The following is a 17426-nucleotide window of genomic DNA, read 5'->3' on the forward strand; positions in this document are numbered from 1 at the left end:
TGGGGATTTTAATATTTTAGTCAGCGTTTCAGTGTGGGAAAAAATGGCTAAAACAGAACAAAACAAACAAAGAAAAAGCAGCACAATTGAGAGTGTATTAAACTAGGACAGAAATTCTCCCAACCAGATGAAGTAACAGTGCGCGAGCGCAATGCTGTGTAGCTACAGTGAGAGATTGTCAACAAAATGTTTTCAAGTTATCCTAGTTTGCTTTTCTGATTTACTTGTTAGTTACTTTAACTATGGGAGAGCTGCAAATTTGTGCAGTGCTTGTAGAAGGCAGAAGGAATCCCATCCCTAGAGTGGAGTTCTCTGCAGGGGTTCCAGGCCCCTGGTGTGGGGCTGTGCTCAGAGCGAGCTTCCTAGGGAGAGCAGCAACAGCATGCTCCCCGCCCCCAAAGGCCTCATTTACAGATCAGCTCTCTAAATGTAAAGAAATGTCTTAAAATTATATAATATTTAATTTAGAAATTCTCCATAATTAAACCAAAATTATGTAATGTCTGACAATATGGAGGAATTGTTTCTAATGAAGCAGAGAAACAAATCCGAGTATACATAAGCAGATAAGAGAGCATTTCCTTGTTTCATCTGACTTAATGCTCCAACTTCAGGCTACAGCATAGACTTTGAGTCTCAGTTGAAAGAACAGAGAATTGATGCTTAGTGTGGTCAAGTGCTTGTCTAAGGTCACAGGGGTGGCTTCCCAGTTGCAGCCTTCTTGTCTATTTACATAGCAACTGTATGATAAGAGGGCACTTGGAGATACACTTGAGGAAAAGGTACCACTCACTGTTGGTGCTGAGGACAGCTCATTCCTGAAAATACTTCTAAATTCAAATAACATTTAAATTTCAGGAGACATCAAGCAAGATGTGGGAGAGGAGTGAGCATGGTGGCTGAGGGTCTGTGAATGACAGAGCCGACAGAGACTCAGGCCATCCCTGAGAAGAGCAACTTGTGAGGACAAACAAATTGGCTGAGTCCTATGCAAACACTGAAAGGAATTCTTGAGATTGGGATATGGTGGGGTGGGAGTGAGGTGGAGGATGAGGAGAGATAGTGTCAATGGCCTGGACTCTTTCCTTTTCCAACTCCAGCAAGTACTGGAAACAGTAGCAACCCCATCCACACTGGTTCAAATGGGACCGTCTGAGATCCTGATATTCTTGGCACATATCCCATTTGTGAAATCCTTTATTCACAATTGTATTTTAAAGGACATAAGTGATAATTAAGATAAATGAAAAGTTGTTCACACTAAGCTACAGTCAGGGTAACTGTTGCTGGGATGAAACACCATCATCACATCTAGCTGGGGAGGAAAGGGTTGATTCAGCTTACACTTCCACACTGCACTGCATCACTGAAGGAAGCAGGACAGGAGCTTAAACAGGACAGAAACTGATGCAGAGGCCATGGAAGGGTGCTGCTTAGTGTCTGCTCTTCCTGGCTTGTTTGGTCTGCTTTCTTAGAGAACCCAGTACCACCAAGCCAGGGCTGGTTCACCCACAATGGCCTGGGTCTTTCCTCATAAATCACTAATTAAGAAAATGTTCTACAGGCCTGCCTGCAGCCTGATCTTATGGAGGCATTTTCTTAATTAAGATCCCCCTTTCTTTGATGACTTGAGTTTGTGTCTAGTTGACATTAAACTAGCCATCACAATAACTTAAGTGGGTTTGTATAAATGTGTGTATAGGAGGAGCTGGAAGGAACCGAGCCTTGAATGAGCAAAGAGAACAGCTGTTGGGGAAGTGAAGGGGCTGAAATTCATTGTGCTTCATGTATTTCCAAGTATAACACTAATGGATTCTGTTCTCACATTCTTGTGAACAAGGCATGGTCTCATGATAAACAGGAAGACACCAAGCTGGAGGAAGTTACTCCAGCACAGCCATCTGTTCCAAAAGCAAATGGCAGAGTCAGAAGACAATGCCACGCCTGTCTTAATCTGACGTGCACACTTTCTGCACAACTGTCTTATGTGTACATTATAAGGAGAAAGCATGCCTCCAATATTAAACACATGTTTCTTACATGCAGAGAGGCTAGCACAAAGGTGCTGGTTAGTATAGACGGATCATGTAGGTGGGGGCATGTGGTTATCCTTTCTGTGTGAGCACAGCCGATACAGGACATTTCTGTATATTTCCTATTGCTATTCAAGTCCCAGGAAATGGGCATTTAAAAATATATATTTATAACACTGTTTTTCTTAATTTCAAGGTGACTAGGTGACAACTGTAAAAAAATAAAAAATAAAAAATAAAAAATGGCTAGTATTCATGCCCTTCAAAGTAATTAGGAACTTTCAGAAGTGATTGGAATAAAACAATTATTGCCATTGATCAGCTCTGAACAGATAATTTTAAACAAAGTCATTGTGTGCTCAGCAGATTACAGCTTGTTAACCGGCAAGTTCTAAATGACCTCTTAAGCTCGTCAGATCAGTGATGCATACTCCTCATTAAGTAACACCACATTGTAAGTGGTCTTATAAATAATGTTTATTTTAAGCACTGAAACAAATGGCAAAACCTTGACATATCAAAAGCCATCTGCTCACAGAACAGAGTTTCCTCCACTGCGTTTATCTTTATTCCCAAAAATCCATAGTCATCTGAATGTCAATGGAGGAGAAACAAAAGGGTTTTTTCCTAAACTAAAAGTGACGGAAGCCCGGACAGCAAACCTGCTGACCGCGTCCTGCCTAGTGCCGAGGCCCTGGGTCCATCCCTAGAACATGGCAGCATTCCTTCATCCTCAGCTCTTACCTTTGCTTTCTCTATGAGTGGATTTAAGTGCTTTGCATGTATAATTGTAGTAACAGGAAGAGGGGAGAGACACTAACTACATGGTAGTGGAAGCATCATGAGGTATGCACTTACCGTTGTGGACATGGTCCCTTCCGATTTTCATACCAACACTGAAGTTTGGGGAACCTTGATTTCTGTGACTGAGACCAATGCTCTTCATTTTGTAGCCACAAAACCACAACACCATCCCTAGCCTATGAGACCTTCAGTATCCTCTTTCTAAAAAGAGTTTTGCCAGTGTGTCTCCTTGAAATCACCCAAGTTGTTACTGTAAATCACCCTCACTGCATGACACAGTAAATATGAGTAGAATCCTAAGTGGTCTAAAGAACTAAGATGCAGCTTTAGGTATACGTATTTGGCTACTTTTTAGTAGAGTCACTATATAAATTTATCTTACAGTCTTTATGTTTTAGACCTGAAAGAAACAAAGGAAATGATAATTTGATATTGTGATTCACATTAATTCATAGCTGTAAAAGGTGAGTCTCTAAAATGATAACAAATCTGTTTTAAGTCATTTTTTAGTGTTCGTCTTGCTGTTATGGTTTTTATTTTCCATAAAGCCTGTACTTCAATCTGAGTTGAAGTGATTGGGATGTTAAAATCAAGGCAAATCACTCAAAATAAGAGTCTACTGCCCCCCCCCCGTAATGACACCTGATTGAGAAATCGCTACAAGTGTTCCAGGACAAAAGGGACTCTCCAGGAACCAATCAATTACATTCCTAGTCCAGTCCATGCCTGCCACAGTGTCTACTCTAGGATTTAAACATTTTAAACATCCCCAACAAAAACAAAAATAATTTCTTTTAACAAGGGTGCTCACTCCTTAGTGATGTAGAGACAAATCATTTAAGTCCGAGGACTTCCATCCACAGGGAAGAATAAGAGGAAAAGGCGCTGACAATCACCCTGAGATAGCTGTGTAACCACTTCTCTGAGTCAAGCACTGGGAACTGAAGAATAAGCAGACCATCATGGGCCCCAGGGGACTTCCAACATAGCTATGGTGGGGGCTAGCATGCAAATCAGTGAGGATAATAAAGTGTTATCAGGTTTAATAGAAAAATGTGTCTATGGTGGAGTAGAGAAATAAAAAGTCAGAGTGAGAGACTACAGGGAGAAGAGGATCGTAAACCCTGCAGAGAAACGGCGACCCCTTAAAAACACCGCACTTAGGGGGTGGGTATCGATTATAAAGGTAAAGTCCCGTCCATGTGCTTTGTTCTTCATTAGCAGAGGATGGACGCTTACTCAGTACTGGCTGCAAATACGTTCTTACAACTGCTCGCTCCACGAGCCTCTGCCTATCACATGACGTTTGTCATATGAGCAAAGTTTGTAACATACTACCTAAGAGAAACCCCTTATAGATTTCAGTTCTAGTCACTGCTCACTGTTATCTGATCATCTTAAAAACCAGTCTTTGTTAGAGGATCATTTACAGCCTCTACACACGTCAGCCTTGTCTTACTCAGTGACAAAGTTACCTCTTCAAAAGCCTCTGAAGGGAGCCTTTAAACTTCTTGTGGAGTGCGTGCATGCGCACTTGTTAACGTTAATGTCGGCTGGTGTGTGCAGGTGGGCATTCACATGGTAGTCAGAAGCAGAAGTGGGTCTTCATCAATCTTTCTCCAGCCCGCCTTTTTTTTTTTTTTTTTTGACAAGTTCTCTCAGTGAACCTGAAGTTCATCAATTTGCCTATGCTGGGTACCTAATGAACTTTAGGGACCAGCCTGCCTCCACCTTGCAGCACTGGTAAAATACCACTGCCATGATCACCTTTTTACAGGAGCTCTGGGGATCAGAATTTAGTTCCCCAGTCTCGCATGTCAAACATTCACCACTTAAGCCACATCACCATACCTAAAGTCACCTGTCTATCAGAAAATTAGCACAAAAAACACACACAGACATGATAGAAAAAAAGTTTCTATGCAGGAAACAAACGTTATTATTGTTAAATCCAATGAATAATTTTTTTTTTTTTTGGCTTTTCGAGACAGGGTTTCTCTGTGTAGCCTTGGCTGTCCTGGAACTCACTCTGTAGACCAGGCTGGCCTCGAACTCAGAAATCCGCCTGCCTCTGCCTCCCGAGTGCTAGGATTAAAGCCATGCGCCACCACGCCCGGCTCAATGAATAATTTTTAATTGCATTAGATGAGGTAGGACTCTCAGATCTCTGAGCCGTATTCATGCATTTATCATGATATGTGCATACTATGACATATGAACACTCATGCATTACGTCAGTAATATTTGCAGTCTTCCTTTAGCTATGGCTCAGAGGTCCCTGACACTGTGAAGCCCAGGCATTTATAACTGTGTGGTTTCCATTTTCCTCTCTCGTCAGTGTTGCCAGGGGCTTGGCACAGCTAACTTTCTAACTAGTGTGCCTCCCCCTCCTCCATTAGCAGAGCGACCAGATTTGCATTGCCCTGCTTTGCTCAGTTTATTAAAAGGGAATTCAGGGCACAATTGACTTTTCATCTGTTTAACAAGTGAAGAAATATTTACCCTGACAGCCATTTCATTGTAGAGATTCATCTTCATAGTATAATATGCTGCCTGTGAATCAAGGAAAAAAGAAAAGATGGCATAGATTTCAGTTACGTAAAGACAGTGCAGCCTATTTTTACATATAAAGGATAAGAATCTTTATACATAATACATAATAAGAGTTCTGGGCTTAGAAAATGAAATCAAACTTTGTATTGAAGAGATAGGCTTCCTAATACATAATGCAAGCTTAACCAGAAAAATCTATGGTAGTCAAACTCAGAGCTAATGGAGATATATGATCATAAAATGCTCTCCGCTGAGTTTGATAATCAATGGTGCTCTTCTGAGAATAGAATAACAAAGCAGAAATATTCACAAGTGCTGGTGACACGTCGTATTGTATGATTTATTCACCTGGGTTCTTTTAGCCAAAACTCACAGGAACATAAAAGGAATTCATATTTCAAGACGTCGGGTTTAATGAAAAATTCAAAGAAATGCTGTCTTCAGTCGAAACCATTCAAGGATACGGATGCAGTGATGAGGCAAAATTGTGCCTTGCAACCATCTATGTGAGATGCTATGTGCTTCCACCCATCTGTGTGAGATGCTGTGCTTAGCTGCCTCCTGAGTCAGCCTTGGGAATTTTGTTTCATTTAGTATTCATTTTACCTCCATAAAATCACAAATATAATGATATCACGTTCCAGCAAATCCCTTGGTAGAGGGAAGGTTTCCTAAACTCTTGGTTTCCAAGAAAGATACTCTATCTATTATTGCCCCAGTCTATGTTTAATAAAGATGCACTTAACAATGTTTCTTGTTCTAATGATAGTACCGTGTTGAGTGTTGAGTTTAATTTACCTATCTGCTCTGTCTTTTAATTAAAAACAAAAAGTCACAGAGCTCACCGCCGCATAATCATCAGTAAAACAATTCACATATACATTTTTTCAATGTGATATCCTTAACACAAAACACCACTCGCCTGAAAAAAGAGAGAGAGTTTATTCTGGAGCCAGATATGATTGACCATAGCTCAGGAACTCAGATTCAGGCTACCCCAAATGTGTTCCTATGTGGTATCATGGTAACACTGAAGTTTTAATAGAGAGCAAGGAAAGTCGTAATGCAGGGCACATTTCCAACACATTCCCAACACACTGGTGGATCCATCATGGAGGAGGGTCACAGGAAAGCAGAGAAAGACTAGCTATAGGCCTCAGATCTTCTGATGAATCCTTAAACTTCGGTTCATAGAAAGCAGAAGCTTTTGAATCCACTCTGAAAGGTTTTACATGTTAGTAAGAAGGATGTTAGGTCAGACACAGAGGTGAGCAAGGAATGACCAAGGAATCTGAAGATGTTAAGACAAATTGTAACTGTGATCTGGACCTGCAATGTTCTAACTCTCTACAGCCACCGACTTTCTGATCAGCTGTTCGCCTTGAAGAATAGCCAGTGTAAGTTGTGTGGCCCTTCCCAAGAGCTTTCCTTTATAAAATACAACCACATAAACTTTTATACAATCTAAAGCCATGCAGGTAAGAGAATCCCACCCTAGCTTATGAGTGATAAGTTTTCTGGGAAGAAAAAGGACAAAAAACTCAACCCTCTATCATGGGCAACTCTTCCTTGTGATGGACAAGAATCTGTACAAAGCCAAAGGGCTTTCCCTCTAATTAGCCCGTGGGAGTCGCCTAGTGTGATCCAGAGCGAACTGTGGAGAGCCACAGGGATGTGTGATTCACCAAGAGTCTGGGCAATTACAAGGCAGCGGGTTGCACTATGTCCTTTACATCCCTGCCTTTAGTCTCTCTGTCTTCCTTACAGCAAATGCGGCCTAATTCCTGATACTGAGGTGCATTGTAGTATTCACTGTATTGATTGACGGCACGCTGAAGCTGGCATTGCCCGGAAGATAGGATGGGTCCTATGCGCTTAGGAGCGCATCCTACTCTTCCAGAAGACCCGAGCTCGGGAGTCCCCAGCCCCACAACTGCTGTGATTCCAGGTCAAGGCGGACACCCCTCATCTGTTCTGTAGGCACTCATGTGCACACACCCAGCTACACACGTGTACACATAATTAAAGAAAATATCTTTAAATGTGAATGTATTTGAATAGCAGTTCAATGATTTAAATTGCACATTTTAGTACATGTAACACTCAAAAATGTATCTGAACTGTGCACACCTATATGTGATCTCAGAGATGTAGGTACCCATTCATATTTTCCTGTCATTCGATTTAGTCTTTCTTTAGTCTGAACAATGTTTTTTTTTTTTCATTAATGTTTCCATGCAGTTGGGCAAACAGAGGATATGGTGGCAACTCTTATAACATAAGCAAAACTAAAAAAACAAAAAACAAAAAACAAAACCAAAACCAAAAAAACTATTGCCATTTATCAGCAAACAGAATTTTTAGTTTCTTTACTATTTGCCAGTCCTTTATCCCTTTCTTATAGAGACCGCAAGTACATTGTAAATAGGAAGGTGACATATGTCATAGTACTAAGCATAGGGAAAGCACATTGTTTCATTAAAATGCAAATAAGGTGCCCACTCACTGATGCCAAAAGGGAATGGGGGGAAAACGGGAAAAAGAAGGTGAAGAAGATTGACGGACACTGCGTGTGCAAGGCAGAGCAAGAATCCCTGAAGTGAAAAGAGGAGGAAATCTTCAGGTCAGAGGCTATCATGTGGTCAACGTCAACCTCCTGTGGTCCTTGCCATATCACCTAGGCCAAATTTTTAGAATATTCTTCAGATCTGCCCATGGGACGCATATTCCTATTAAAAATCTACTTATTTATCTGATAAATATTTTTCTGATATGCCTGATACTCATGTGGACTTTCTAATTTGGCAAAATTTGAGCACAGTGTCCATGTTTGTGATTCATAAGAGTCAGCCTTTCTGATTTGTTGGCCACTGGTTGTGTTCAGGAAAGGATCACCCTGTGGGCATTTTAACACTGAGAATACAAGCTGATTCTAAGAAGCCTTGGTGCCCCTAACTCTACAGTGGCTATGCTCCTGTATATTGCTTGGAAGAGGTGAGCCCCTCATTCCATCCATTCTTTCTGGTTATCCTTGGACCACACTCAGGTTGTCTTTTCTTTTAACTGTAAGTGTTCATACTCATTTCTTATTTTTACTCCACTCAGATATCTTCACCACACTGATTTGTACAAAATAATACTTTTATTAAGTCCTTTGAAATAAAAAAAGACCTTCACAAACTCCTAGTTGTGTAACACGAAACGCTTTAACTGTAATGCACACACTTGAATGGTTTATCCTAGGAGTGAGTGTGATGCAATCCTAAGCCGAAGCATGGGCACACAACTTTCATTTCTCCAGCAGAACAATGATTGCTGGCAAGAATATGTCTATATTGCTTTCTTTGTCTCTCTGCCTCTTTGCCTGTCTGTATCTCTTTCTTACACCTTCTTTCTCTTTCTATGAAGTAATTCATAATGAGGAGTCAGATAAATGAGAAGAATTCTCATATTGGACAAAATCTAACAATCAAATTCACCACAACTATCAAGATTTTTTTCCCATCATCACTAATGATTCCTTCCCTAATTCTTCAATCTGATTCCTCTATTGTTATCAACTGTCCATTACTCCTTCCTGAGATTGCTCACCAGTCCTTTTTTAGGCTGCATAGATTATCTTTCCTGGTTTTCTTATAAGCATGTATAAGAGACTCTGCCCTTCTTCCTATCCCAAGTACTACCAACTTGGTGAACTTAAAATAAGTAGTTCCCTAGCTCCAGTGGGTACTGTTAACTGAGAACATTGGTGTTTCTGCAAGAAGACAAAATGGAACTTCAAAAAATTTTAAGGTATATGTTAATATATACATGTATAGTGTTTGTCTCTGTAGATAACTTAGAAAGTAATATGTTTCCTATATACGTGCTATTATACTTTATTTTATTGCCCTGCCTCAAGTCTCTGTTGCTTCCCTCCCTCTTCTGTTATGTCAGGTCTACTCTATTCCCAGCTCCCTTCTGGGTGATTCCATAACAAAACCAAACCAAAACAAACAACCCAAAATGGCCAAACAAAGCAAAGCACAGCACAGCACAGCACAGCACAGCACAGCACAGCACAGCACAGCACAGCACAGCAAAGCAAAGCAAAGCAAAGCAAAGCAAAGCAAAGCAAAGCAAAGCAAAGCAAAGCAAAGCAAAGCAAAGCAAAGCAAAGCAACGCTGTTCTGCCTCCTGAGTAAAGGGCCTCAGCCCTGAGGCCTGCTATGGTGCTCAGCCTTTCCCCTCACATTCCAGGATGGCTCACTCTCTGAGCTCATACTGCCAGACCACCTCAGTCCAGAGGCTTCCTGTGTAGTTAGCTCCAACCCCCTCTGAAATCCACATCTCAGTCTCCTCTATTCAGCTCCTTGAAGGGTAAGTGTCTACTATTAGGGTTTTCCCTTGGATGGTCCAATTTATCCTCTTCTTTGGCTTTGGCTTACATCTTTTATGCATAGTACACAATGGGGCAGGAACAAGCCCTACCTTAGCTAATCTTTTCTTTCTTGTTAAGGATTTTGAAAAAAATCAAAACAGAGAGGTGAGATTCAAGGAAGAAGTGACACATGCCCTCACAATCACGATGTGTGTCCAGTGCCTACCAAAGCTTGGGGAGCACGAAGGATTGGGAAGCCCTGTGCACATAGAGGCAACTAAGAGAGGCTTTGCTTTGTTGTCCACATTGCTGCGGCCCGAGCTTGTGTGGGGTCAATCACTGCTAATCGTGATGGCTCTGCCTTGTTTCCAGGCAAATGACCGCACTGTGGTTGATACCACTGATTTCTAAAATCATCTCTTTTTTGACATAAAAAATTAAATCCAACTCGGTGCATTCTCATAGCTGCCATTAGTATAACGTTTAAAAGCAGGTGAACTAATTAGTTTATGTCATGATTACGATGAAAATCAATAGAATTTTACATGAATAACTCAGAGTTTTAAGCCATTCCATGTTTGCTGTTTATTTTGAAGTGTAAGACTGTGAAGAGAAAGAATTGACACATCTTGCTCTTTTCCTGAACTCTGAAGGTGAAGAGGGTTCCCTATATTGTAACTGATTTGGAAATCCCAGGAAGAGAAATGCCAAGATAGTGGGATATTTTCCCATCTATAGAAAAAGCCTTTGTCTAATGCAAAATTAAAAGTCTATAAAAGCAGTTATGCCAGTCTCTTGCTAATTTAAAATTAGCAGCATATTTTATATAGTTTTTCTTTCAATAATAAGAACAAATCGGCATTTAACATAATAACATACAATGGAATCTAAGAGTTGATTTTTTTACCCTGCTTAAAGTCATGTAAATTTCTTTTCCATATTATTTGATTAAATGTTCTATGAAACATCAATCCTTTGTAAGAAATGTACGATTGTTTGTTACTTAATACTGTGAGCTTTGAATCTCCAGCTATGTAGTAAATAATTTTTAGATTGAACAATAATGTTTTAAACCACAGTTATATTTATCAGTTTAACAGTTCTACCATAATGCTAGGAATGCACGTCACTGACTGGATGGTCACAATTTAAATGACAGGACTAAGTTGCACATAATACTTACAATAATGTATCTAATTAATCATGTACTCTAATGGTCTTTATAGTTCCAAACTGCCCTCAGACTGTGCTAGAGAAAGAATATTTGACACAGAGCATAGTGGCATTTACGTAATAGCAAAGTCAAGAGCAAGACAGCCTCCTAAAGTGCCAGCTTGGGTGCGAACCATATCCTACCAACTTCAGCATATGGCCCAGCCTCAAGCTATAGAAGAATGAAGAAGTCAAGTCTGAAAGATTTTGAGTCATCTAAAACATGAAGGAAGATATTATCTGTATGTGTCACTTCACAGAACATTCCTAGGAGCAAGTGAATGCAATAAATTGCTTTAAGTTTTCCTTTAAAATGCAGAGAATTGTAGTGTGAAGGTCACATCCAGTCCTGGCCAGCCTTCTGCTGTTCTCCACATTCCCTGGGCCAGGGTCCTCAGGATTTTCACCTTTCTAATGCCAAGCTCATCTCCGGAACTTCATTCACAGTTTTCTCCAAAGCCAAGTTCAAGGGCCATTTCCTTGATCTGCAGAAACTGCATTAACAGTCCATATGCATAGTTGTTATCTATAGGTGTCTCAGGAGAAGGTGGCTGGCACATGAGGAGTGAGATGAGGTTGTCCTATGGCTTCTAAATGCATACACATGTGTGTTCCTATACACATAAGAACATGCATACAAATGCACATGCACAAAACAATATGTTATATATTGATAAAAGAAAATGTTTAGCGAGAAGAAAGTAATAATGGGGACTTCTTTCTCTGAGTTCAAAAGTCCGAGTAACCATTGTATGGAAGTCCTTTATACTCATTTGCAACTTTTCTATGCAACCAAACTGCTTCAAAATTACTATTTAGATGGCCTTAAATATCAATAAAGGTACAGTGAATTTTTAAAAAGAAATCTGGGTGTCAAAACTGGAATAAAAAGAAGAAAGCAAGCTTGGGTCTAAAAATTAGCACTAAAAGGCACAAAAGAAATGTGATTGACAGAAATGCTAACAGAATGTGGATATTTTTGTCTACCATGAAGGACAAAATGGGTTCAAGCATAAAATAAAGTTCTCCATTAAAAGCATAATTAAGTTCAGATACAAGCAAAATTCTGCCTCTGTACCCATTTAAATAAACAATAAGGGCTATTTAAATGTATTCTATACAAAAGATACGTACCAAAATGCCTGCCATTCAATTTGAAAAAAAAGAAAGGAAGAAAAAGAAAAGAAAGGAAAAGAAGAGAAAAGAAAAGAAAAGAGAAGAGAAGAGAAGAGAAGAGAAGAGAAGAGAAGAGAAGAGACAAGAAAGGAAAGTCCCTGCAAGGCATTATGGACTTGAAAATATTCTTTCTAAAGTTTCCTGTCTAAAATATTAAACACAGAGACAGGCATTTGATTTCTTAATTCAGAGGCTTGTGTTTCAAACAATGTATTTATCAAAATCAAGTGATGAAAGAAGTTAGACACTGTAATTGGGCTGATGTCCAGTCAGGTGCAGTTTATCTCTGTGCCTCAATAAAGGGAGCAGCAATAATGTACAAAAAAACCAGTTTTCACTACCTATCCACCCACAGGAATGTTCATGAGAGGCCATGTACTAAAGCACCTTAGTGGGAGAACACGACTGGAATGAGGCACGGTGTGTGACCTTGCAGAAGTTCAGAGTGGGATGTTAGCAATGATCAGAGTTGTCACACCATGTAAAACAATTAGAATAGTCTAAAGCTGTTAGGTATGCGAGCTATGACGCCAAGCACACATGTGCAAGTCTGTGCCTTGCATGCATAGCATGCTAAATAGATATTGTAAAAGCCAAATCTTAAAGAACATCTTGAATATATAAGTTTTCAAAATGCCTGGCAGATAGCATTTACTTGTTAAATACCAACCAGCATAAAGACAACATGCAATAATTTGCTGTGTATCAAAACTAATTGTAAATAAATACATATATTTATAAATATGCAAATGCTCAATGAAGTCCATCTTGGACTTGATTTAAAATGATTTCTTTAAAATTTTTGAAAATTACATTTCTCTCTCTCCCTTTTTCCCTCTTTTCTTTCTTTCTGTCTGTCTGTCTGTCTGTCTGTCTGTCTGTCTGTCTCTCTCTCTCTCTCTCTCCCTCCCTCCCTCCCTCCTGCTCTCCTCTCTCTCCTCTCTCTCTATCCTCTCTCTCTCTTCTTTCTTTTCTTTCTTTCTGTCTGTCTGTCTGTCTTTCTCTCTCTCTCTCTCTCTCTCTTTCTCTCTCTCTCTTTCTTTCTTTCTTTCTTTCTTTCTTTCTTTCTTTCTTTCTTTCTTTCTTTCTTTCTTTCTTTCTTTCTTTCTTTCTTTCTTTCTTTCTTTCTGTTCCATGGCAGGTGTGTGGCATTAGTCAGTGAACAGCGTGCAGGAATCAATTTTCTCCTCCCACCAAGTGGGTTGTGGAGATTGAACTTAGGCTATCAGCCTTGGGGACAAGAGATTTGTTCTCTGAGCTTCTCACTAGTTTTATTTACTTATTTTTGAAATCTTATTTACCTATAAAACGAAATTTGTAGAAAGTACTTCGGGGAGTATGGAGGGGTACCACATCTGTGTTCACCCAGTTAGCATCCTTATGAGCTTGCTGACTGACTGTCTGGGAGACATTCATTAACAATGGCGAAGATCCTGGAATAGGCTATGTGCCAGTTTGCAAAGACCTCACTAGACCTTTCAAAGACTCATCAAGACATATGCCTACTAAACATGCAGCGAAAGTTATTTTTTAGTTTATTTGTTTATTCTTATTTTTATGTGCATTGGTGTTTTTGTGCTTGCATATATGTTTGTGTGATGGTGTTGGAACCTCTGGAACTGGAGTTACAGAGTTTGTGAGCTGCCATGTAGGCACTGGAAATTGAACCTCGGTCCTTTGGAAGATCAGCCAGTGTTCATCTCTCCTTCCCTCAGAGTGAAGGGTATTAAAATTTAAATTGCTACTGTAGTTTAGATTCAATAAAGTTAGTCAGTTAGAAAACAATAAGAAAAAGATTCTCAGGAGAGCCTCCTTCCCAAAATTAGAGTTCAAACTTGTCCTTGTGCTATCTTTTATGCATAGGGTGACCAGAGGAAGCCCACTTAACACACAAGATTTACTCTGGCTTGTGGTTTCTAAGATTTCAGCCCATGCTTAGTGGGCACCATTGTTTCTAGGTCATGATCAGATAGAATTGCATAGCAGAGGCACAGAAAAAGTCACATAATGGGGCCAAGAAGCAGAGAATAGGAAGTGAAGGGGAGGGGGAAGGGGGAAGGGGGGAGGAGGGAGGAGGGAGGAGGGAGGAGGGAGGAGAAGAGGGAGGAGGAGGAGGAGGGGGAGGAGGAGGAATAGAAGTGAGGGCTGGAACAAGACAGCCCTCAAAGATATACTCCAAGTGACCTTCTTCCTTGAGCTGGACCCTACTTCCTGCAGTCCAAGAATTTCCCAACCTAGCATCAGTACAGGTCTTTAGCACAGGAGACTTCAGGGATATTTTAAACAGTAACGATTTGTCACAAGGAATTTGTAAACTATGTGTAAATACACATCTTACAGCATGCATAAGTCAAATGTCAGCATAGTAGAAAATGTATATTTACCTCAACAATAAGTTGGTAATATTTTCTGCCTAAGTAACTTCTCCACCACTTTTGAATGATTGTCACTACTCTGTTCAAGTGCCTAGAATGAAAATAGGGGCATTAGTGCATGCTCATTGAAAGAAAGATGGCTCTATTGTTCACAAGGTTACAATTAAATGAAGGTTCTATGTATCTTCATTTTGTTCTTGTTTTTCTTATACTGTTTCTACTTTGTCTTGTCTATTTTTTCTCTTTGATACAAAGTCTTGATGTATAGTCTGGAACTCATTATGTAGACCTGGTTGGCCTTGAATATGTGGAAACACTCCTGTCTCTGCCTCCCACCAACGCAGATTGCAGATAGATATGGACTCCCAAGCTTGACTCTATGCAAACTTATTCTTGACCATAAATGCTTTGTTTTCACTACAAGGCCACTTCTCAGCCAGACAAGGCTGTCCTTTGCCATAGTTGGCAAAAGAGCTTGAGATTTGACACTTGGGGAAACTGAGGCAAAAGAGCTTGAGATTTGACACTTGGAGAGACTGAGGCTCAGAGTGTTCTTAGTTCTTAATGGCAAACCTCTATTTTAATATCATTGCTTTCATCAAACAACACGTTGGGAAATCTCAAGATTCCTCTTCCCCAGTCTCTTTCCTGGCCCATCAGCTAACCCACTGATAGAAATGCACTTCATGAGGAATTGTCTTCCAGAGGGTGGCGTCTGGTCAAATGTTCTTACAATATTGAGAATTCTTAAAGGTCTACAATATGGCAGATATAGTTTTATGTATCAGTAAGAAATAATCAGAAGTGTACTGTAGCTCTTTTAGAGGGACACTATAAACTTAATGACTTTACTGTTGATTGAAATAAGGAGGTATCCGAAGTAAATGCTATATCTACGACCTGTGATTCTCTCAAGCATGCACTTCAGGTTTTAAGTGGTTTCTAGGGTAGATTCCATGTACCTCATGTAGGCCCGGACTTGGCACCCTCGGAACCAGCTCTGGATCATCACAGCCGCATCATTCTCAGATTTCCTAAATGAGTCAACAGCACTAGAAAAGGTTTAAAAAGTGTTTCATTAGTAACTAACATAATTCCCAGGCAAGTCGACCTGTTAACCTTAATTTTTAATTTCTTCTAAGATGGTAATTACAATTCAAATGTCATTTTAAAGAAATTAAAATACTAAACTAAGAAAAATGCATTTTTTTAAAAAAATGAGTAGTGTTTTAAAAATTAACCTTTCTCTGAGAAGCCATGAGCTTTCAACAGCTTTGTCTACTTTATTTTTATAATCATCTGTTATGCTACTAATTAATTTGGTAGCATTTTTTTATTAGGGAATGAAAAACAATGTGCTACTCTGTCAGTATTTTAAAAACATAATTATTTGAACTTGTGGTTTAAATGCCACTACACATGTGTCACACAAAGTAAAATGTCTGCATATTTAACTCCCTCACCAGCTAAATGAACTGCCTCTAATCCAAATGAATCTATCATAAAATGTCTACTCTGGTAAGAGACTGCTCCTATTCAAGAATGCAGGGAGTGGGCCACCAGCTTATAAAAAGACAAGAAATTTAGTTCTTAGGTTTTACTGACTTACAACAAAGAAAAAGTTGGGTCAAGACATCTTTATTTATGTATCTATCCTAACTGATGTCAATATTATCTTGCCTTTCCACTGCCAATCGATAAAGTGATAGCGCAGGGGACTGCAGAATGTTTCTTTTCCAAGCTGGCTGGCATACATTTAGCACCTTCTGTTTGCTGAATGAACACAGTTGATAGCATGGTGACACCTCTTTCTTATTATTGTTCCTGTATGTTTGTGCTTATGTGCAACCAGGTTAAGGTGTGTGTGTATGTGTGTGTGTGTGTGTGTGTGTGTGTGTGCGTGTGTGTGTGTGTGTGTGTCTCGTCTAGATGCTGGCATCATTATCTTTTTCAATCACTCTCCATTTCGTTTTTATTTTTAATACAAACTCACTGGAGCTCACTGATTCAGACAGTTTGGCTGATAGGCTTCAGGGAGGCATGTATCTCTCTTACCACCCGGGTTAGAGACACACAAGTCTGGCTTTTCATGTGGGTTCAGACTCTAAACGGAGGTCAGCACACAAGCCTTGCTTGTGCAGGAGATCCTTATTGACTGAGTCATCTTTTAGATCCCAGAATTATTTTTACTGCAAAGATTTATTTTGTTTTCATAATGAATTTTAGATAAAACATGAATTTTATATAAATTTATGGTATATATAGAATTAAACAGATAAAATAAAACATTTTCAACAATACAATTTAAAAACAACAGTTATAAGGGTTGCCAAAGACAAACAAAAATAGGATTAGCAATTAATCTATGAGCACCAAATAGCTATTAAAAAGTGGATAGATTGCAGGTCTACATATGGAACAACAAATAACCTAGAAATCCAAACCAAGAAGTCTCACGGGAGCAAAGAGAGGAACACAAAAGCATGACATTGATGCATGTGTAAAATGCAGTATGGAGAACATTCATGCAAGCCAGCACTGTTGGTATGCTGGCATCAAATGCACTACGAGTCAGGAGGTCGGCATCACCTGCATTCTTAGCACTTCAGGAGCTATGCAATCTGCCAAGGGAGAAAAGCAGTCAATGGTCCTATTTAACTATGATGCCTACACACCACAATAAGAGCAGCAAGGCAAGATATCCTCGAAGGTACAAGAGTCAACTGCAGCCTAATTGGACTTGAAACCTGCTCAGCAGGAGAAAATGCATGCCTGACTATAAATAGAGCCAACTACCTGTGAGGTCATGATGTGGCTATGAGGTCATGGTGTGGTTAGTGAGGTCATGGTGTGGCTGTGAGGTCATGGTGTGGCTGTGAGGTCATGGTGTGGCTGTGAGGTCATGGTGTGGCT

General features: G+C 39.8%; 1 protein-coding gene across 3 annotated transcripts in view; it reads right to left on the minus strand.

Moving 5' to 3' along the window:
• Spata17 (spermatogenesis associated 17) overlaps positions 1-17426 on the minus strand; it is a 161233-nt gene that overhangs the window by 125597 nt on the left and 18210 nt on the right. For all 3 annotated transcript variants that reach the window (XM_021158392.2, XM_021158409.2, XM_021158400.2), the window contains exons 2-4: positions 15476-15565; positions 14523-14604; positions 5340-5390 (exon numbers count right to left, since the gene is read on the minus strand). In XM_021158392.2, the coding sequence (XP_021014051.1) occupies positions 5340-5390; positions 14523-14604; positions 15476-15565 (223 nt within the window). The remainder of the gene's footprint in view (positions 1-5339; positions 5391-14522; positions 14605-15475; positions 15566-17426) is intronic.

This window comes from Mus caroli, chromosome 1 (genome assembly GCF_900094665.2).
Source record: "Mus caroli chromosome 1, CAROLI_EIJ_v1.1, whole genome shotgun sequence".
NCBI classification, from domain to species: Eukaryota; Metazoa; Chordata; class Mammalia; order Rodentia; family Muridae; genus Mus; species Mus caroli.